The following is a 23,274-nucleotide window of genomic DNA, read 5'->3' as shown; positions in this document are numbered from 1 at the left end:
AAGGGCCCCAGGATCAGTGGAAGCAAAATAGCCATTTAACATCAAAGATCCACCACCGTATTGTACAGTAGGAATGAGGCATATGCAGATTCTTCTTTTTTTTCGTTACACCAAACCCACCACTGGCGTGCATGGATTGAAGACGTGGATGTCGATTAAGGCAGCCCCCCCCCCCCCCCCGCACCTCTCTGAGGTTAAATGTGAAAGACACATTTCAGTTGAAGACATGCAGTTGTACAACTGACTAGGTATCCCACCTTTCCCCTTTCCTTCAAGAGCTCTATTTTCATGCCATCCAACACATGTTGGCATTGTTACTTAGAATCGGTGCTAGGGATCATGGGCAATACCACATGGAACATTAATGAGCCTGATCTTATTCCACTAATTGGTATTTTCACCAATCAGATCAGCTCTCATGCCAATAATTGGGGGGGGAATCAGAACTGGGCTGCCTGTGTAAACGCAGCCATATAATCCTCAAACTCTGCTGTGCCTCATATATAAAACAGATATAATCCGATATAAACTGATAGGAAACGATAGGCTCACATTGACCTGGGTACGGTTTCCCAATAGCAATAATGGAACTTAAGGCTTACAAATGTTTTTAACGATGCATCGTTCCTAGAGCTGTGGCGGTCATGACATTTTGTCAGCCGGTTATTGTCATGTAAAAGTCTGCCGGGCCTCACGGTAATCGACCGTTAATTAACGTTTAGCTCCAGGCCTCCACACATACAAGCCACTGATGTTGACCTTTGGTGACCTTTGGAACATCTAAATTTAAAATAAAAAAATGGTCTAAATAAATCAAAGTAATATAGCCTACACCGTCACAATCAATCCATTATTTAATTTAGGCAGCTCAAAAGAAACATTATGAAGAAAATGTATTTCAGAAAAACGATATGAGTTGGCCTACTGTATGTTATCTGGCTATGAGCCATTCTAGAGGTCGTAAGGGCTTGTTCATTTGGCGGACAAGATGTGCTTTATTTTATATCATGCGATATTTTAGTAATTGGAATATAATTGAACTTAACTGGAGAAAATACAAAATAATATTTTTCCTATTCCGGAGCGAGTACGCATATGAAGTGGCTAAGGGGAGGGCAACAAAACATAATGACGATGTTCTGCGTGTGGTCCGTTTAGATTACGAGCGTTTTCGTTAAGTGAGACGTTATTTAACGATGGGTTTTGGAGATGTAACAATGCTCCTACGAAGGTTCTAGCAGTGAACTTAGTCTTAAGATGGTTTTGGGAAACCAGGCCCTGTACCGTATTTTGGCCCCAGTCGTTCAAAAGGTATCCGGCCCTGTATGGGGATCTAGGTAATGAGTTGGACAGTAGAGGGCAGTAGAGGCCTTGTCCTGATGTTTTAGGGTCAGTGCTGGTCTAGGGTTTAGGGTTTAGGGTCAGTGCCGGTCTAGGGTGTAGGGTTTAGGGTCAGTGCTGGTGTCGGGTGTAGGGTCTAGGGTTTAGGGTCAGTGCCGGTCTAGGGTGTAGGGTTTAGGGTCAGTGCCGGTCTAGGGTGTAGGGTTTAGGGTCAGTGCTGGTCTAGGGTTAAGGGTTTAGGGTCAGTGCTGGTCTAGGGTTTAGGGTCAGTGCTGGTCTAGGGTTTAGGGTTTAGGGTCAGTGCTGGTCTAGGGTTAAGGGTTTAGGGTCAGTGCTGGTCTAGGGTTTAGGGTCAGTGCTGGTCTAGGGTTTAGGGTCAGTGCTGGTCTAGGGTTAAGGGTTTAGGGTCAGTGCTGGTTTAGGGTCAGTGCTGGTCTAGGGTTTAGGGTCAGTGCTGGTCTAGGGTTTAGGGTCAGTGCTGGTCTAGGGTTTAGGGTTTAGGGTCAGTGCAGCTCCTCCTGATGTGTCTTCATGGTGATGTGTCTTCATGGTGATGTGTCTTCATGGTGATGTGTCTTCATGGTGATGTGTCTTCATGGTGATGTGTCTTCATAGTGATGTGTCTTCATGGTGATGTGTCTTCATGGTGATGTGTCTCCATGGTGATGTGTCTCCATGGTGATGTGTCTCCATGGTGATGTGTCTTCATGGTGATGTGTCTTCATGGTGATGTGTCTTCATGGTGATGTGTCTCCATGGTGATGTGTCTCCATGGTGATGTGTCTTCATGGCGATGTGTCTTCATGTGAGCATTACGACTCTTCACTTTAGAGAACACCCTGAAGGAGAGGAGGAGAGATGAGAACGCAGTACAGACAGACAGGCAGGCAGGCAGGCAGACAGACAGACAGACAGGAAGGAGACTACAGAATATACAGTAGAGAAGTTGCTGGATGGATAGATAGATGGATAGATAGACAGAAGGTATCTCTCTTACTTGGCACACGCCCTACAGGGGTATGGAGGGGTAGGCTGTGTGTGGAACTTGGCTCTGGGGGCAGAGTTGCTCGGTCTGGGACTGGAGCTGAATAGAGAGGGGGACATCCTCAGACAGACCGGCCCATAAAAGTGAGCCTTGCTGGGCCTCTCTACCTCTCCCGGGGCTGGGCTACAGCAAGCAGAACCAACCTGGAGCCGGGGACAGGAGGAACCACTGTGGATCGGTTGGCAGGCATTCTGTGTCGAAATGGTGTGGAGCCCCATCTTACCATTCATGGTGGGCTGAGATGGATAGACCTACAGAGAGAACAGTTTACAATAGTACTGACAGCTAGTCTGGTAGGTTCTCTCCATACCTTGTCTGGCTTCTCGCTCTCTCTTTCAATTCAACTCAAATGAGCTTTACTGGCATGGGAAAAGTGTTTACATTGCCTAAGGAAGTGAAATGGACAATAAACAAAAGTGAGAAGACACAAAACAACATAGTTTTTTATTAGAAATTAACAGTAAATATTGCACTCTCTCTGTCTCTATTTCTCTCCACAGAGACACTCACCTGTCCATCATTGTTGTCCCCGCTGACGAGGGAGACGGTGTGATTGGCTGTGGGCCCAGAACAGGGGAGAACGACTGCCCTCTCTCAGTGAAGCCACAAAGTTCAAGGTCGACCACGGTACTGCAGGCATTGTTTGTAGAAAACAAGACCCCCCCCATTATAGTGAGGGGAAAATGACAATCTCCATGGTCTATCTACAGGGGCGCAACTTTGGTTTTAGAAGTGGGGGGGAAACTTGGCGGGGGGGCCTGAGGGTACTCTCATTTTGGTGGGGGGGGGAGGCATCTAAAGCTAATTTTCTGTATTTCAACACAATCTAAAATGACCCATGACCCTTCTAGCAGTCATCAAGCTAGGTAAGTGATTGATAAGACTGAACTAGATCAATGATAATTCACTCATCAATATTGTGTTGCACCTTTAACTTAATAGCCTAACAAATGAACAACTCTTACAAATGAATTACAAATACTTTTTTTTGAGTGTCTTTAAGACATCCTCTATATGGACTTTCAGCCCGAGCCGCCTGCACGCCTGACCCCCACCAGTCTAGTCAATAACTCTCTCCCCAACAACTTCCCATCTTTTAAAAATGTTTATGTCTTAAGGGAAATGTTTGAAAAACAATAGTTTGAACAAAAACAGATATACACCTCCTACACATGAACACACAGAAGCAGTACATCCTCCATGTAATTCATTTCATAGGCCTAATAGTACCTAGTGGCTAGGTGTCCACGGCCCTGCAGTGCCCCAACACACCCCACTCAGCTTTAGGATCTTAGGGAAACATTCCTTATTGGTTTCAGGTGTCTTAGGGAAAGGCCAGAGTGACAACCAGCAGTACAACAGACCCCCAAGGCCAAGACTGAGCAACCCAGCAGTACAACAGACCCCCAAGGCCAGGACTGAGCAACCCAGTAGTACAACAGACCCCCAGAGCCAGGACTGAGATAACCCAGCAGTACAACAGACCCCAAAGGCCAGGACTGAGCAACCCAGCAGTACAACAGACCCCCAGGGCCAGGACTGAGCAACCCAGCAGTACAACAGACCCCCAGGGCCAGGACTGAGCAACCCAGCAGTACAACAGACCCCCAAGGCCAGGACTGAGCAACCCAGTAGTACAACAGACACCCAGGGCCAGGACTGAGCAACCCAGCAGTACAACAGACCCCCAGGGCCAGGACTGAGCAACCCAGCAGTACAACAGACCCCCAGGGCCAGGACTGAGCAACGCAGCAGTACAACAGACCCCCAGGGCCAGGACTGAGCAACCCAGCAGTACAACAGACCCCCAGGGCCAGGACTAAGCAACCCAGCAGGTAGAGATTGCCTAAATAGGTACAGTGCCTTGCGAAAGTATTCAGCCCCCTTAAACTTTGCGAACTTTTGCCACATTTCAGGCTTCAAACATAAAGATATAAAACTGTATTTTTTTGTGAAGAATCAACAACAAGTGGGACACAATCATGAAGTGGAACCACATTTATTGGATATTTCAAACTTTTTTAACAAATCAAAAACGGAAAAATTGGGCGTGCAAAATTATTCAGCCCCCTTAAGTTAATACTTTGTAGCGCCACCTTTTGCTGCGATTACAGCTGTAAGTCGCTTGGGGTATGTCTCTATCAGTTTTGCACATTGAGAGACTGAAATTTTTTCAGTCTGTGTTGCTTTTACGCCAAACATAACGTTTTGCATTGTTGCCAAAAAGTTCAACTTTGGTTTCATCTGACCAGAGCACCTTCTTCCACATGTTTGGTGTGTCTCCCAGGTGGCTTGTGGCAAACTTTAAACAACACTTTTTATGGATATCTTTAAGAAATGGCTTTCTTCTTGCCACTCTTCCATAAAGGCCAGATTTGTGCAATATACAACTGATTGTTGTCCTATGGACAGAGTCTCCCACCTCAGCTGTAGATCTCTGCAGTTCATCCAGAGTGATCATGGGCCTCTTGGCTGCATCTCTGATCAGTCTTCTCCTTGTATGAGCTGAAAGTTTAGAGGGACGGCCAGGTCTTGGTAGATTTGCAGTGGTCTGATACTCCTTCCATTTCAATATTATCGTTTGCACAGTGCTCCTTGGGATGTTTAAAGCTTGGGAAATCTTTTTGTATCCAAATCCGGCTTTAAACTTCTTCACAACAGTATCTCGGACCTGCCTGGTGTGTTCCTTGTTCTTCATGATGCTCTCTGCGCTTTTAACGGACCTCTGAGACTATCACAGTGCAGGTGCATTTATACGGAGACTTGATTACACACAGGTGTATTGTATTTATCATCATTAGTCATTTAGGTCAACATTGGATCATTCAGAGATCCTCACTGAACTTCTGGAGAGAGTTTGCTGCACTGAAAGTAAAGGGGCTGAATAATTTTGCACGCCCAATTTTTCAGTTTTTGATTTGTTAAAAAAGTTTGAAATATCCAATAAATGTCGTTCCACTTCATGATTGTGTCCCACTTGTTGTTGATTCTTCACAAAAAAATACAGTTTTATATCTTTATGTTTGAAGCCTGAAATGTAGCAAAAGGTCGCAAAGTTCAAGGGGGCCGAATACTTTCGCAAGGCACTGTATCTCCACTAGCGTCTCCCAAGTCTTTTCTCACATTTTTGTTTTACATGTTGGGAAAAGCCTCTATCAACCGTTGATACAGTTTGGAAATCAACTTTAGAGGTTTGCCTTACAATAGTTTACAACGTTGAAGCTTCTTGCTTGGCCAGTGTTTACTGCACAGGGAGAATAAAGGGTTGTATCTATGGAAGTTCCCTGGTTGCCTGACCCTGATGAGACCCCTGTCACCATCTGATCCTGCTCAGATGAGGCATGACAAAGATTGAAATGACCATTATTCCCAGATCCCAGACTGTAGCCTACCCATCAACTCAAGATGGAACTTTGTATCCATTCCCTGGTTGTTATAATATACTGCAAAATTCACCTGAGCTACGTAGACTGGTCTTCCCTGGCTGTCTGACCCTGCTGGGACACCTGTCACCTGTCATCTGATCCTGCTAAGAGACATGATGAGCATAGTGTTGTGTGTTGACTGTGCACCATGACAGTGAAGCCTGTAGAGCTGTTAATACCATGTCAGTGTGAAAACTAGGGAATTAGCATTAGGGAAACTGACAGATCAATAACACATTGCTATACTGACTAATAAAAACTAACATTAAGCTGAAAAAATGGCCAAATATATTGGTCTTCAATCGTTTGGCCACTGTTTTCATTGTTTGATTCAAATCTAGTGTTATTGAGGTAAAAAATAATAGCCAAAGTTAGTGAGCTAGCTAGCTAACATTAGCCAACGTTTGGATAGCTCTAGATAATGGTACTATGGTACATCATCAAATGTACTTCTGTTGAAATGGGACAAAACAAAGGCTACAAAATATTTCCATACACACAACAGCCTTAAGGTACTGCTACCTGACAGATAGCTAGAGGCTAGCTAGAGCTGAACTTGCTGTGGTAGCTACTAGCTAGCTATCTAGCTGCTAATAGTTCATTCACTTCAGTGGGAAGGGGATGAAACATTAGCTAACATAACATGTCAGTTACACTTCTAGCTCAGCACTGGTGTTATATAAAAACAATTGTGTCAAGCAACAGTTACCTTGCCAGCTAGATCATTCAACTAAAGAGTAGCCAGTTTCTGCTATGCTTGCTTTTACAACTCTGAGAAAAAGCGCAACAGAGACCGCAACTGCCTCTGTGCATCTCTCCTGTGCTGGTCCTATATGCCAGCCTTTCAGAAGCTTTGCCTTCGCACAGCCTGTCCGCATGCTCTGTGGTGTCCAGTACAGTCCCAAATCCAGCTGGCTGAAACCGGAAACCAGCCTACCCGACCGCTCTGAGGCATCCACATGGTCTTAAAGCACACCGTAAAGCTGTGTTTTGTATCACAGCGCAATTATAAAACTGGACAAAATGAATGTGTGTGACAAAACAGAATGTGTGTGTGTGTGTGTGTGTGTGGGGGGGGGTGGGGTGGGGGGGGGGGGTCATATCCCCCCCGTCCCCAGTGAAAGTTGCGCCCCTGTCAATCTTCATGTGAATAAATACATGTTTAGAAGACAATAATTGGTTCTAACACACTAGATATATGCCCTGATTATGTTTAAATCACGCAGAACAAGTGATAATGATATTTTAGTAGCTATTGGCAGCCTGCAGTACCCTGGTTGGCCTTCAACTTGAGATACTCAATCAGAGGGGGCAGCACTGAGCTAGCCTGCAACGTTATTTCCTCGAGAAGCTCAAACTTCCTTGGCTTCAAATGTGCTTTTGAATCTTCACAAAGGAATGACTGGTGTCATGTGATCAATGGCTCTGTCCATTTAGATATACAGTCATTGGCCCAGAGAGGTCAGCTGATCTGTTTATTGAGAGCTCCTTATTGGTGGGGCACCTCCTCAAGTCCCTCCCTAACCATTATGCCTCCTTATCAAAGAGCAGAGACACAGTATGGTTCCCAGCAATATAAAATGGCTTCCTTTACTTCGTGACTATGTGAAAGCCCTGGATAGACTAACGACTGAACGCCTTCACTGGAAAACAGAAAGTGATGCAGCATTCAACAAGGCTGATTGTATGTGAACGTTTCTTTACACATGCTAACATATTCCATAAGCTTTTTTACCTCAGGCAGTGTGCTGGCCAGCCCGACCGGGGTCCTTACATTTAGACGCAGCCTCCTCTTCCAGGTGTAGTAATACTCTACACACTGAGACACTGACTTAGTCCCCACCTACACACACACACACACACACACACACACACACACACACACACACACACACACACACACACACAAGTTAGTCCAAAAATCTATAGAGTGATAGTAGTTAGTGAGGGTGTGAAAAGCGTTGTGTTCCGTACCGTTTTCTGAATGTGGTGGAAGTCCTTCTGGTACATCATAAAGGCTTTCTTCACCAACCTCTTCTCCACTGGACTCCACGTATCACTCCCTGAGACAGAGAGAGAAATATATATATATATATATATATATATATATATATATAGAGAGAGAGAGGAGAGAGAGAGAGAGGAGAGAGAGAGATAAATATATATATAGAGAGAGACAAATATATATATACATTATATATATATAGAGAGGAGAGAGAGACACAGAGAGAGAGAGAGAGAGACAGAGAGAGAGAGACAGAGAGAGAGAGAGAGAGACAGAGAGAGACAGAGAGAGACAGAGAGAGAGAGAGACAGAGAGAGAGAGAGAGAGAGACAGAGAGAGAGGTGCGAGAGAGACAGAGAGGAGAGAGAGAGAGAGAGAGAGAGAGAGAGACAGAGAGAGACAGAGAGAGACAGAGAGAGAGGTGCGAGAGAGAGAGAGGAGAGAGAGAGAGAGAGAGAGAGAGAGAGAGGAGAGAGAGAGAGAGATAGGGGTGCGAGAGAGAGAGAGAGAGGAGAGAGAGAGAGGTGCGAGAGAGAGATTCTCCAATTACATTGAATGAGTTACAGGACAAAATAAAAACCCTCCAACCCAAAAAGGCCTGTGGTGTTGATGGTATCCTCAATGAAATGATCAAATATACAGACAACAAATTCCAATTGGCTATACTAAAACTCTTTAACATCATCCTTAGCTCTGGCATCTTCCCCAATATTTGGAACCAAGGACTGATCACCCCAATCCACAAAAGTGGAGACAAATTTCACCCCAATAACTACCGTGGAATATGCGTCAACAGTAACCTTGGGAAAATCCTCTGCATTATCATTAACAGCAGACTCGTACATTTCCTCAATGAAAACAATGTACTGAGCAAATGTCAAATTGGCTTTTTACCAAATTACCGTACAACAGACCATGTATTCACCCTGCACACCCTAATTGACAACCAAACAAACCAAAACAAAGGCAAAGTCTTCTCATGCTTTGTTGATTTCAAAAAAGCCTTTGACTCAATTTGGCATGAGGGTCTGCTATACAAACTGATGGAAAGTGGTGTTGGGGGTAAAACATACGACATTATAAAATCCACGTACACAAACAACAAGTGTGCGGTTAAAATTGGCAAAAAACACACACATTTCTTCACACAGGGTCGTGGGGTGAGACAGGGATGCAGCTTAAGCCCCACCCTCTTCAACATATTTATCAACAAATTGGCACGGGCACTAGAAAAGTCTGCAGCACCCGGCCTCACCCTACTAGAATCCGAAGTCAAATGTCTGCTGTTTGCTGATGATCTGGTGCTTCTGTCACCAACCAAGGAGGGCATACAGCAGCACCTAGATCTTATGCACAGATTCTGTCAGACCTGGGCCCTGACAGTAAATCTCAGTAAGACCAAAATAAGAGACAAGGCAAGAAGGGCATGCCATCAAAAGGAACATACATTTCAACAGACCAATTAGGATTTGGCTAAAAATACTTGAATCAGTCATAGAGCCCATTGCCCTTTATGGTTGTGAGGTCTGGGGTCCGCTCACCAACCAAGACTTCACAAAATGGGACAAACACCAAATTGAGACTCTGCACGCAGAATTCTGCAAAAAAATATCCTCTGTGTACAATGTAGAACACCAAATAATGCATGCAGAGCAGAATTAGGCCGATACACACTAATTATCAAAATCCAGAAAAGAGCCGTTAAATTCTATAACCACCTAAAAGGAAGCGATTCCCAAACCTTCCACAACAAAGCCATCACCTACAGAGAGATGAACCTGGAGAAGAGTCCCCTAAGCAAGCTGGTCCTGGGGCTCTGTTCACAAACACAAACACACCCTACAGAGCCCCAGGACAGCAGCACAATTAGACCCAACCAAATCACGAGAAAACAAAAAGATAATTACTTGACACATTGGAAAGAATTAACAAAAAAACAGAGCAAACTAGAATGCTATTTGGCCCTACACAGAGAGTACACAGCGGCAGAATACCTGACCACTGTGACTGACCCAAAATTAAGGAAAGCTTTGACTATGTACAGACTCAGTGAGCATAGCCTTGCTATTGAGAAAGGCCGCCGTAGGCAGACATGGCTCTCAAGAGAAGACAGGCTATGTGCTCACTGCCCACAAAATGAGGTGGAAACTGAGCTGCACTTCCTAACCTCCTGCCCAATGTATGACCATATTAGAGAGACATATTTCCCTCAGATTACACAGATCCACAAATAATTCGAAAACAAATCCAATTTTGAAAAACTCCCATATCTACTGGGTGAAATTCCACAGTGTGCCATCACAGCAGCAAGATTTGTGACCTGTTGCCACGAGAAAAGGGCAACCAGTGAAGAACACACACCATTGTAAATACAACCCATATTTATGCGTATTTATTTTATCTTGTGTCCTTTACCATTTGTACATTGTTAAAACACTGTATATATATATAATATGACATTTGTAATGTCTTTATTGTTTTGAAACTTCTGTATGTGTAATGTTTACTGTTAATTTTGATTGTTTATTTAACTTTATATATTCACTTTATATATTATCTACCTCACTTGCTTTGGCAATGTTAACACATGTTTCCCATGCCAATAAAGCCCTTGAATTGAATTGAATTGAATTGAATTGAGAGGAGAGAGAGAGAGAGAAAGAGAGAGAGAGAGAGAGAGAGAGAGAAAGAGAGAGAGAGAGAAAGAGAGAGAGAGAGAGAGAGAGAGAGAGAGAAAGATAGACAGGGATATATATAGAGAAAGAGACAGAGAAAGAGAGAGAAAGAAAGAAAGAGAGAGAGAGAGAAAGAGAGACAGAGAAAGAGAGAGAGAGACAGAGAAAGAGAGACAGAGAAAGAGAGACAGAGAAAGAGAGAGAGAAAGAGAGACAGAGAAAGAGAGAGAAAAATACAGACAGGGTGAGAGAGTGTCTGACAGACCAACCAACTTGCATATTGCTGTTACTGATTGACAATCTTGATTACCTTCATTGTCGTCGACAATCACGAATATTATAATTTTTAATTATGTTAATATTGTAAATGTATCACTTCATCTCAAAAGTATGCTTTGGCAAGATATACATTGTTACGTCATGCTAATAAAGCAAATGTATTTATTTTTTTATTGAGAGAGACAGAGCTGAATGTCTGAAACTGCTTAGACAGTGTTTGAGCGTGTGAATCACACACACCTGCGTAGTGGTAGGAGGAGAGAGAGTTGGCTGTCATTGGCCAGTGGTGAAGGAGCATCTTCTCCAGCGTTCCCTTAGAGGTGGAGACAGAGAGAGGAAATTAGGGAAATCTCAAGACTGATTCATCAAATGATTTATTAGTTGATTGATTTTATTAATTAGATAATTAAAAGGCTGCTCTGGCCAGAGACGACAGGTTTGGAGTTGGAGCTGAGGTTAGGTTAGGTGAGGTTAGGTTAGGTTAGGTTAGGTTAGCTGAGGTTAGGTTAGGTTAGGTTAGGTTAGCTGAGGTTAGGTTAGGTGAGGTGAGGTGAGGTGAGGTTAGGTGAGGTTAGCTGAGGTGAGGTTAGGTTAGGTGAGGTTAGGTGAGGTTAGGTTAGCTGAGGTTAGGTTAGGTTAGCTGAGGTGAGGTTAGGTTAGGTGAGGTTAGGTTAGGTGAGATGAGGTTAGGTTAGGTTAGGTGAGGTGAGGTTAGGTGAGGTGAGATTAGGTGAGGTGAGGTGAGGTTAGGTGAGGTGAGGTGAGGTTAGGTTAGGTTAGGTGAGGTTAGGTGAGGTGAGGTGAGTTAGGTTAGGTGAGGTGAGGTGAGGTGAGGTTAGGTGAGGTTAGGTGAGGTTATGTTAGGTTAGGTTAGGTTAGGACACGACATTAAAACACAGTGATTAGTGTTTATTTTCTGTGTGACTGATGCTGATTTTCCCTCAGAGACAAACAACATGTGATTGATTGAGGTGATGTAAATGTAAACTCTGACCAGGAAGTCTCCTCTGCTCTCGGATAAGCTGTGCAGGGCGTACTCAGAGTTAGTCCCGCCCCCCGGACACACACTGGAACATGACATCATCAACAGACACTCCACTGGAGAGAGAGAGAAAGATTATATCTTTTGAGAGGGAACGTGACCACACTATTCGGGCGACAAGATTTTGTACGGAATGTGTGTGTGTGTGTGTGTGTGTGTGTGTGTGTGTGTGTGTGTGTGTGTGTGTGTGTGTGTGTGTGTGTGTGTGTGTGCGTGTGTGCGCGTGTGTGTGTGTGCGTGTGTGCGTGTGTGTGTGTGTTTGTGTATGTGTGTGAGTGTGTCAGTGGAGGCTCCTCAGAGGAGGAAGGAGAGGACCATCCTCAGTGAATTTCAGAAAAATAAAATTGTGAAACATTTATAAAGTTATCCTTTTAAAAAAAAAATTCAACTACACTAAATATATTCACGGCAACCAAATAATTGAATAAAACACAATGTTTTGCAATGAAGGTCTACAGTAGCCTCAACAGCACTCTGTGGGGGTAGCACCATGATGTAGCCGGAATACAGCTAGTTTACGTCCTCCTTTGTGTACTTTGAATTCAATACAAACCCTAGGAGGCTCATGGTTCTCACCCCTTTCCATAGACTTACACAGTAATTATGACAACTTCCGGAGGACATCCTCCAACCTATCAGAGCTCTTGCAGCATGAACTGACATGTTGTCCACCAAATCAAAGGATCTGAGAATGAATCTAGAACTGAAAGCATAAGCTACAGCTAGCTAGCATTGCAGTGCATCAAATGTAGCGAGTAGTTGACTCAAAGAGAGAGAAAGACAATAGTTGAACAGTTTAGAACAAATTAACTCGTTCACTTTCTTAGCTAGCAAATGCAGCTAGCTAGTTTAGCTTACTCAAACACCTGGCTAAAACAGAGAGGGATGCTATGTTAGCTAGTTGGGTATGGCTATCCAACACTGGAACTCTTCCACGTCAAGGTAAGCTTTTGGTATAATTAATTTATTGCCACCGGAACCTGCCGGTGTAACTGCTAAACTGCTTGCTGTATACTGTACTGCACGATTTTAGTGGGTGTACTAAGGCATTAGCTGTGTGTGTGTGTACCTCTGTGCTGGGTGGATGAGTTCTCCAGGGCATCCCAGGGCATCCACAACACCAGTGCTTTGTGGGTGTCTGAGTGAGAGTGTCTTTGGTCCTGAAGAGGTGGGACATCAGCCTGATATCCAATCCCCACGTTGATCCTCCTGTGAGTGATAGGTCAATAACCAATCATAGTTGTGTATGCTTCACAGATGTGTTTCTCTGCACTGAAAATAGTCTTGAAGGGTAAAAGATGGTTAAGTAATGCAAGTCTTGCATTCTGCAGCCAGTGTAGCAAGTCTCATGGGGCGGCAGGGTAGCCTAGTGGTTAGAGCGTTGGACTAGTAACCGAAAGGTTGCAAGTTCAAATCCCAGAGCTGACAAGGTACAAATTGCAGCCAGTGTAGCACGTCTCATTGATTACAGTGGGTTTGTTTCAACAGCTGACGGAATAAAAACACACAGAACAATTTAGGTCAAGCTTCAGGTCTGAAATGGCTGGGGAGGAAAGGGGGATTTATCAGTGATAAGTAATTTGATTGGGTAGGAGGTAAGTAAGTTGTGATGTGATTGGGAAGGAGGTAAGTAAGTTGTGATGTAATTGGGTAGGAGGTTAGCCTCCTACCTAATCACATCACCCCTTACTAACCTCCTACCTAATCACATTACCCCTTACTAACCTCCTACCTAATCACATCACCCCTTACTAACCTCCTACCCAATCACATCACCCCTTTCTAACCTACGACCCACTCACATCACCCCTTACCCCTCACTAGGGTGATGTGATTTGGTAGGAGGTTAAGGGTGATTGGGTAGGAGGTTAGCAAGGGATGATGTGAGTGGGTTGTAGGTTAGTAAGGGGTGATGTGATCGGGTAGGAGGTTAGTAAGGGGTGATGTGATTGGGTAGGAGGTTAGGAAGGGGTGACGTGATTGGGTAGGAGGTTAGTAAGGGGTGATGTGAGTGGGTCGTAGGTTAGTAAGGGGTGATGTGAGTGGGTCGTAGGTTAGTAAGGGGTGATGTGATTGTGTAGGAGGTTAGTAAGGGGTGATGTGATTGGGTAGGAGGTTAGTAAGGGGTGATGTGATTGGGTAGGAGGTTAGTAAGGGGTGATGTGAGTGGGTCGTAGGTTAGTAAGGGGTGATGTGATTGGGTAGGAGGTTAGTAAGGGGTGATGTGATTAGGTAGGAGGTTAGTAAGGGGTGATGTGATTGTGTAGGAGGTTAGTAAGGGGTGATGTAATTAGGTAGGAGGTTAGTAAGGGGTGATGTGATTGTGTAGGAGGTTAGCAATGGATGATGTGAGTGGGTAGGAGGTTAGTAAGGGATGATGTGATTGGGTAGGTGGTTAGTAAGGGGTGATGTGATTGGGTAGGAGGTTAAGGGGGATTGGGTACGAGGTTAGCAAGGGATGATGCGATTGGTTAGGAGGTTAGTAAGGGGTGATGTGATTGGGTAGGAGGTAAGTAAGGGGTGATTGTGTAGGAGGTTAGTAAGGTGGGATGTGATCGGGTAGGAGGTTAGTAAGGGGTGATGTGATTGGGTAGGAGGTTAGGAAGGGGTGACGTGATTGGCTAGGAGAATAGTAAGGGGTGATGTGATTGGGTAGGAGGTTAGGAAGGGGTGACGTGATTGGGTAGGAGGTTAGTAAGGGGTGATGTGATTGGGTAGGAGGTTAGGAAGGGGTGACGTGATTGGGTAGGAGGTTAGTAAGGGGTGATGTGAGTGGGTCGTAGGTTAGTAAGGGGTGATGTGATTGGGTAGGAGGTTAGTAAGGGGTGATGTGATTAGGTAGGAGGTTAGTAAGGTGTGATGTGATTGGGTAGGAGGTTAGGAAGGGGTGACGTGATTGGGTAGTAGGTTAGTAAGGGGTGATGTGAGTGGGTCGTAGGTTAGTAAGGGGTGATGTGATTGGGTAGGAGGTTAGTAAGGGGTGATGTGATTAGGTAGGAGGTTAGTAAGGTGTGATGTGATTGGGTAGGAGGTTAGTAAGGGGTGATGTGAGTGGGTCGTAGGTTAGTAAGGGGTGATGTGATTGGGTAGGAGGTTAGTAAGGGGTGATGTGATTGGGTAGGAGGTTAGTAAGGGGTGATGCGATTGGGTAGGAGGTTAGTAAGGGGTGATGTGAGTGGGTCGTAGGTTAGTAAGGGGTGATGTGATTGGGTAGGAGGTTAGTAAGGGGTGATGTGATTGGGTAGGAGGTTAGTAAGGGGTGATGTGAGTGGGTCGTAGGTTAGTAAGGGGTGATGTGATTGGGTAGGAGGTTAGTAAGGGGTGATGTGATTAGGTAGGAGGTTAGTAAGGGGTGATGTGATTGTGTAGGAGGTTAGTAAGGGGTGATGTAATTAGGTAGGAGGTTAGTAAGGGGTGATGTGATTGTGTAGGAGGTTAGCAATGGATGATGTGAGTGGGTAGGAGGTTAGTAAGGGATGATGTGATTGGGTAGGTGGTTAGTAAGGGGTGATGTGATTGGGTAGGAGGTTAAGGGGGATTGGGTACGAGGTTAGCAAGGGATGATGCGATTGGTTAGGAGGTTAGTAAGGGGTGATGTGATTGGGTAGGAGGTAAGTAAGGGGTGATTGTGTAGGAGGTTAGTAAGGTGGGATGTGATCGGGTAGGAGGTTAGTAAGGGGTGATGTGATTGGGTAGGAGGTTAGGAAGGGGTGACGTGATTGGCTAGGAGAATAGTAAGGGGTGATGTGATTGGGTAGGAGGTTAGGAAGGGGTGACGTGATTGGGTAGGAGGTTAGTAAGGGGTGATGTGAGTGGGTCGTAGGTTAGTAAGGGGTGATGTGATTGGGTAGGAGGTTAGTAAGGGGTGATGTGATTGGGTAGGAGGTTAGTAAGGTGTGATGTGATTGGGTAGGAGGTTAGGAAGGGGTGACGTGATTGGGTAGGAGGTTAGTAAGGGGTGATGTGAGTGGGTCGTAGGTTAGTAAGGGGTGATGTGATTGGGTAGGAGGTTAGTAAGGGGTGATGTGATTGGGTAGGAGGTTAGTAAGGGGTGATGTGATTGGGTCGGAGGTTAGTAAGGGGTGATGTGAGTGGGTCGTAGGTTAGTAAGGGGTGATGTGATTGTGTAGGAGGTTAGCAATGGATGATGTGAGTGGGTTGTAGGTTAGTAAGGGGTGATGTGATCGGGTAGGAGGTTAGTAAGGGGTGATGTGATTGGGTAGGAGTTTAGGAAGGGGTGACGTGATTGGGTCGTAGGTTAGTAAGGGGTGATTTGAGTGGGTCGTAAGTTAGTAAGGGGTGATGTGATTGGGTAGGAGGTTAGTAAGGGGTGATGTGATTGGGTAGGAGGTTAGTAAGGGGTGATGTGAGTGGGTCGTAGGTTAGTAAGGGGTGATGTGATTGTTTAGGCGGTTAGTAAGGGGTGATGTGATTGGGTAGGAGGGTTAGTAAGGGGTGATGTGATTGGGTAGGAGGTTAGTAAGGGGTGATGTGAGTGGGTCGTAGGTTAGTAAGGGGTGATGTGATTGGGTAGGAGGTTAGTAAGGGGTGATGCGATTGTGTAGGAGGTTAGTAAGGGGTGATGTGATTGGGTAGGAGGTAAGTAAGGGGTGATTGTGTAGGAGGTTAGTAAGGTGGGATGTGATCGGGTAGGAGGTTAGTAAGGGGTGATGTGATCGGGTAGGAGGTTAGTAAGGGGTGATGTGATTGGGTAGGAGGTTAGGAAGGGGTGACGTGATTGGCTAGGAGGTTAGTAAGGGGTGATGTGATTGGGTAGGAGGTTAGGATGGGGTGACGTGATTGGGTAGGAGGTTAGTAAGGGGTGATGTGAGTGGGTCGTAGGTTAGTAAGGGGTGATGTGATTGGGTAGGAGGTTAGTAAGGGGTGATGTGATTAGGTAGGAGGTTAGTAAGGTGTGATGTGATTGGGTAGGAGGTTAGGAAGGGGTGACGTGATTGGGTAGGAGGTTAGTAAGGGGTGATGTGAGTGGGTCGTAGGTTAATAAGGCGTGATGTGATTGGGTAGGAGGTTAGTAAGGGGTGATGTGATTGGGTAGGAGGTTAGTAAGGGGTGATGTGATTGGGTCGGAGGTTAGTAAGGGGTGATGTGAGTGGGTCGTAGGTTAGTAAGGGGTGATTTGATTGTGTAGGAGGTTAGCAATGGATGATGTGAGTGGGTTGTATGTTAGTAAGGGGTGATGTGATCGGGTAGGAGGTTAGTAAGGGGTGATGTGATTGGGTAGGAGGTTAGGAAGGCGTGATGTGATTAGGTAGGAGGTTAGTAAGGTGTGATGTGATTGGGTAGGAGGTTAGGAAGGGGTGACGTGATTGGGTAGGAGGTTAGTAAGGGGTGATGTGAGTGGGTCGTAGGTTAGTAAGGGGTGATGTGATTGGGTAGGAGGTTAGTAAGGGGTGATGTGATTGGGTAGGAGGTTAGTAAGGGGTGATGTGATTGGGTAGGAGGTTAGTAAGGGGTGATGTGAGTGGGTCGTAGGTTAGTAAGGGGTGATGTGTTTGTGTAGGAGGTTAGTAAGGGGTGATGTGATTGGGTAGGAGGTTAGTAAGGGGTGATGTGAGTGGGTCGTAGGTTAGTAAGGGGTGATTTGATTGGGTAGGAGGTTAGTAAGGGGTGATGTGATTAGGTAGGAGGTTAGTAAGGGGTGATGTGATTGTGTAGGAGGTTAGTAAGGGGTGATGTGATTAGGTTGGAGGTTAGTAAGGGATGATGTGATTGGGTAGGAGGTTAGTAAGGGGTGATGTGATTGTGTAGGAGGTTTGTAAGGGGTGATGTGATTAGGTAGGAGGTTAGTAAGGGATGATGTGATTGGGTAGGAGGTTAGTAAGGGGTGATGTGATTGGGTAGGAGGTTAAGGGGGATTGGGTACGAGGTTAGCAAGGGATGATGTGATTGGGTAGGAGGTAAGTAAGGGGTGATTGTGTAGGAGGTTAGTAAGGTGGGATGTGATTGGGTAGGAGGTTAGTAAGGTGGGATGTGATTGGGTAGGAGGTTAGTAAGGGGTGATGTGATTGGGTAGGAGGTTAGGAAGGGGTGACGTGATTGGCTAGGAGGTTAGTAAGGGATGATGTGATTGGGTATGAGGTTAGTAAGGGGTGATGTGATTGGGTAGGAGGTTAGTAAGGGGCGATGTGATTTGGGTAGGAGGTTAGTAAGGGGTGATGTGATTGGGTATGAGGTTAGTAAGGGGCGATGTTCTTACGGTTTGATCTTCATTGGATGCTCCCCGGACATTAGCATGTCACCATCACTTGTGGTTAGAGAGCAGTATAGCCCAGTTCCATCCCTGTCTGGCCTCAGCATGGGAGGAGGGGTGTAGCTGGTCAGTTGAACAATTGAACGCAGAACACTCTGGAACACCACAGCACCCCTAGTGGACTGGCGGGGCAGGACAAGAGCAGAGTGGATATGGCTATACATCCTCTTTTCTTTTTTCCTTTCTTTCCATCCCCTCCTTCCCTCATCCTGCCCCTCGTGGTGCTCCTCTTCCAGGCATGGAAATGGGGAGGCAGGGAGTCTGACGGGCACAGAGACGGGCATCACTATGGGGACAGGGGACCCTGGAATCACCCCTTCCTTCTGCTGAGAGAGAGAGAGAGAAAATTTACATTACAGGGATAGAGAAGTATTGTGTGTGTGTGTGTGTGTGTGTGTGTGTATTTCGTCTCACCGTCCTGTATGTTTGTGACCTGCCGGGCTGTCCGCGGAGTCCTCTGTGAGAGCGCATGTGTCCGTTAAGAGCAGGAAGACTCTTAAAGTCCCTCTGACACACAGAACACATCAACCTGCTGACACACACACATCATCATCATTAATATCATCGTCATCATAATCAATATTATCATCATAATCAACATCATCATAATCATTAATATCATCATCATCATAATCAATATTATCATCATAATCAATATCATCATAATCAATATTATCATCCTCATCATCATAATCAATATCATCATAATCAATATTATCATCCTCATCATCATAATCATTACCATCATCATTATTATCATAATCAATATCATCATAATCAATATTATCATCATCAACATCATAATCATTACCATCATCATCAACATCATAATCATTACCATCATCATCAACATCATAATCAATAGCATCATAATCAATATTATCATCCTCATCATCATAATCATTACCATCATCATCAACATCATAATCATTACCATCATCATCAACATCATAATCATTACCATCATCATCAACATCATAATCAATATCATCATAATCAATATTATCATGATCATCATCATCATCAATAGAAACACCATATTGGATCAAAAAGTGTTGTGGTTGGTGGGCGTGGCAGGGGGTGGCAATGGGCGTGGCAGGGGGTGGTAGTGGGCGTGGCAGGGGTTGGCAGTGGGCGTGGCAGGGGTTGGCAGTGGGCGTGGCAGGGGGTGGCAATGGGCGCGGTCACGGCTGAATTTGGTCAAAGCCCCGGTCAATAACTGTTTTGAGGCCCCCATCTTCGTGGAGAGACATGTTGGTGTTTTAAAGCCAATTTCCTGTAATTCTACACATTTTTTTAACGTAGCTGATTAAAATGTTGTAGTTTGAAAGCTAATTTCCTGCAATTATATGCATTTTGCCATGGATAGGGATGTGTTCCTATGCTCAAACCAGTCAAAGGTTTGGACACACCTACTCATTTTTGCTATTTTTTACATTGTATAATATTAGTGAAGATATCAAAACTATGAAATAACACATATGGAATCATGTAGTAACCAAAAAAGTGTTAATCAAATCAAAATGTATTTTATATTTGAGATTCTTCAACGAGCCACCCTTTGCCTTGATGACAGCTTTGCACACTCTTGGCATTCTCTCAACCAGCTTCATGAGGTAGTCACCTGGAATGCATTTCAATTAACAGGTGTGCCTTGTTAAAAGTTAATTGGGTGGAATTCCGTTCATTCTTAGTGTGTTTGAGCGGATCAGTTGTATTGTGACAAGGTAGGGGTGGTATACAGAAGATAGCCCTATTTGGTAAAAGACCAAGTCCATATTATGTCAAGAACAGCTCAAATAAGCAAAGAGAAACGACAGTCCATCATTACTTTAAGACATGAAGGTCAGTCAATTCAGAAAATTTCAAGAAATTTGAAAGTTTCTTAACTTCTACCCCCTCCTTTTTCGAACATTCTGTTAAAAATCGCGCAACTTTTCAGCGTCCTGCTACTCATGCCAGGAATATAGTATATGCATATGATTAGTATGTGTGGATAGAAAACACTCTGAAGTTTCTAAAACTGGTTAAATCACGGCTGTGACTATAACAGATCGTGTGTTTCATTGAAAAACGCAAGAAAAACTGCTCTCTGAAAGCTAAAAATAATTTCCATAAGTCACTTCCACGAGTTGTTAAAAGAGGACAAAATGTAATATCGACCTGCATGCAATTCATACAAATTCCACACGATGTCGCCATTGTCGTCATTTTCAATTGAATTAATTGTTGGAAAATCCATCTATCTGGCATCCGTTTCTTCCAGTCTTCACCCGGATGTTGTTAATGAAGACATTGGCAGCCATTGATTTGCAAACGAGGAGCTATTGAATATACATCGCCCTGTAATCATTTTGATAGATTATAAACGTTTACTAATACCTAAAGTTGGATTACAAAAGGATTTCGAAGTGTTTTGTGAAAGTTTATCGTCGACTTTTTTAATTTTAAAAAATTACGCAGCGTTTAAAAACGATGTTTTTTTCTGAATGACACAGCTTCCATACAAAGCTATTTTGGGTATATATGGACCGATTTAAACGAAAAAAAGACCCAATAGTGATGTTTATGGGGCATATAGGAGTGCCAAGAAAGAAGCTCGTCAAAGGTAATGAATGTTTTATATTTTATTTCTGCGTTTTGGGTAGCGCCGGCTACCGCAAAATCTGTTGTTTACGTGTCGTGCTGGTATTTTGGGGGGTGCATGCTATCAGATAATAGCTTCTCATGCTTTCGCCGAAAAGCATTTTAAAAATCTGACTTGCTGGCTAGGTTCACAACGAGTGTAGCTTTAATTCAATACCCTGCTTGTGAATTTTGATCAAGGTTTGAGTTGTAACGAGTACATTTAGCATTTAGCGTAGCGCATTTGCATTTCCAGGTGCCTACTTGAGACGTCTGCGTCTCAAGTAGGATCAAGAAGTTAACGTGCAGTCGCAAAAACCATCAAGCGCTATGAAACTGGTTCTCACGAGGACCGCTATAGGAAAGGAAGCCCCAGAATTACCTCTGCTACAGAGGATAAGTTCATTAGAGTTACCAGCCAAAATAAATGTTGCAGCCCAAATAAATGCTTCACAGAGTTTAAGTAACAGACACATTTCAACATCAACTGTTCAGAGGAGACTGCATGAATCAGGCCTTCATGGTCGAATTGCTGCAAAGAAACAACTTCTGAAGTGCACCAATAAGAAGAAGAGACTTGCTTGGGCCAAGAAAAATTAGCAATGGGCATTAGACCAGTGGAAATCTGTCCTTTGGTCTGATGAGTCCATATTTTTGGTTACAACAGCCACATCTTTGTGAGACACAGAGTAGGAGAACATCTCCGCATGTGTGGTACCCAACGTGAAGCATGGAGGAGGAGGTGTGATGGTATGGGGGTGCTTTGCTGGTGACACTGTCAGTGATTTATTTAGAATTGAAGTTACACTTAACCAGCACGGCTACCACAGCATTCTGCAGCGATAAGCCATCCTATCTGGTTTGAGCTTAGTGGGACTATCATTTGGTTTTCAACAGTACAATAACCCAACACAAGCTCTGTAAGGGCTATTTGACCAAGAAGGAGATTGATGGAGTGCTGCATCAGATGACCTGGCCTCCACAATCACCCGACCTCAACCCAATAGAGATGGTTTGGGATGAGTTGGACCGCAGAGTGAAGGAAAAGCAGCCAACAAGTGCTCAGCATACGTGGGAACTCCTTCAAGACTGTTGGAAAAGCATTCCAGGTGAAGCTGGTTGAGAGAATGCCAAGATTGTTCAAAGCCGCCATTAAGGCAAAGGGTGGCTACTTTGAAGAATCTCAGATATAAAATATATTTTGTTTTGCTTAACACTTTTTTTTCAGTACTACATGATTCTATATGTGTTATTTCACACACACACACAAACACACACACACACACACACACACACACACATGAAAGCAAGCAAGCACACACACACACACACACAGCATACCTGCAGTTTGGTGTCTCATAGTTTCCCAAATGTTCTGTCAATGTCATCTAAAAGAGTAACAAAACCAACATTAATTTAACACACTGTTAAGTATATCAGATATCCTTAATGCTTTAGTTTTTAGCTCAGCGAGCTAACACAGACTACCCAGACTCCCCCTTGGGAGGATGTTACTGTACCTGTGTCTGCTGTGCTGGGGGCGAGTAGAGAGGCTTCAGATGGTTCAATTGATTCAAATGGTTCAAGTGATTCAATTGATTCAGGTGGTTCACGTGTGGTCCTCTCCTCTCTGTGGTCATCTGCTGGACGGCTGGACTTACCCCACTCTCTGACTCCCACCCCCCACGCAGGAGGAGAGTGGGAGAGAGGTAGAGAGGGCTGCATCTAGGGCTAGGGCTAGGGTAGGGAATATAGGAAGGGCTTGGGCTGGGCTGGTTAGGATGGGGTATGGGGCTGGATTGAGGGCTGAGGTGAGGATAAGAGTAGGGACTATGGTTAGGGTGGAGGCTGTAGGTAGGGTTAGGATTGGGGCTGTAAGTGGTGTTAGGATTTGGGCTGTAGGTAGGGTTAGGGTTGAGGTTTGGGCTGTAGGTAGGTTTGGGGTTATGGTTGGGGCTGTAGGTAGGGTTGGGGTTGGGGGTGTAGGTAGGGTTGGGTTTGGGGTTGGGGTTGGGGTTGGGGTTAGGGTTGGGGTTGGGGATAGGGTTTGGGCTATAGGTAGGGTTAGGGTTGGGGCTGTAGGTGGGGTTGGGGTTAGGCTTGGAGCTGTAGGTAGGATTAGGGTTAGGGTTGGGGCTGTAGGTAGGGTTAGGGTTAGGGTTGGGGCTGTAGGTAGGGTTAGGGTTAGGGTTGGGGCTGGGGTTGGGGTTAGGGTTGGGGCTGGGGTTGGGGTTGTGGCTGTAGGCTGGGTTGGGGTTGGGGAGGAGGCTGTACTTGGATTGAAGATGGAGATTAGAGCTGGGATTGGATTGAAGATGGGGATTAGAGCTGGGATTGGATTGAAGATGGGGATTAGAGCTGGGATTGGATTGAAGATGGGGATTAGAGCTGGGATAGGATTGAAGATGGGGATTAGAGCTGGGATTGGATTGAAGATGGGGATTAGAGCTGGGATAGGATTGAAGATGGGGATTAGAGCTGGGAATGGTTTGAGGGTGAGAGTTAAAGTTAGAGTTGGGATGGGAGTGAAAGTGAGGGAAAAAGTAAGGGTTGGAGTAAGACTGAG

At 44.8% G+C, this 23,274-nt stretch overlaps 1 protein-coding gene across 1 annotated transcript in view; it reads right to left on the bottom strand.

The window, feature by feature from the left end:
• Positions 1 to 1,816: 1,816 nt before the first annotated feature.
• LOC139383672 (uncharacterized) overlaps positions 1,817 to 23,274 on the bottom strand; it is a 23,481-nt gene continuing 2,023 nt past the window's right edge. The window contains exons 1-11 of the mRNA XM_071128206.1: positions 22,229 to 23,274; positions 22,050 to 22,096; positions 18,498 to 18,612; positions 18,030 to 18,409; positions 12,882 to 13,021; positions 11,765 to 11,868; positions 11,011 to 11,083; positions 7,786 to 7,874; positions 7,547 to 7,654; positions 2,339 to 2,637; positions 1,817 to 2,180 (exon numbers count right to left, since the gene is read on the bottom strand). The exon at positions 22,229 to 23,274 is cut by the window's right edge and continues 2,023 nt beyond it. Coding sequence (XP_070984307.1) covers positions 2,063 to 2,180; positions 2,339 to 2,637; positions 7,547 to 7,654; positions 7,786 to 7,874; positions 11,011 to 11,083; positions 11,765 to 11,868; positions 12,882 to 13,021; positions 18,030 to 18,409; positions 18,498 to 18,612; positions 22,050 to 22,096; positions 22,229 to 23,274 — 2,519 coding nt within the window. The 3' untranslated portion in view covers positions 1,817 to 2,062. The remainder of the gene's footprint in view (positions 2,181 to 2,338; positions 2,638 to 7,546; positions 7,655 to 7,785; positions 7,875 to 11,010; positions 11,084 to 11,764; positions 11,869 to 12,881; positions 13,022 to 18,029; positions 18,410 to 18,497; positions 18,613 to 22,049; positions 22,097 to 22,228) is intronic.

Source organism: Oncorhynchus clarkii, chromosome 25 (assembly GCF_045791955.1).
Source record: "Oncorhynchus clarkii lewisi isolate Uvic-CL-2024 chromosome 25, UVic_Ocla_1.0, whole genome shotgun sequence".
Lineage (NCBI taxonomy): Eukaryota > Metazoa > Chordata > Actinopteri > Salmoniformes > Salmonidae > Oncorhynchus > Oncorhynchus clarkii.
The sequence above is the reverse complement of the archived record's forward strand: the minus strand, read 5'-3'. Positions and strand labels throughout refer to the sequence as shown.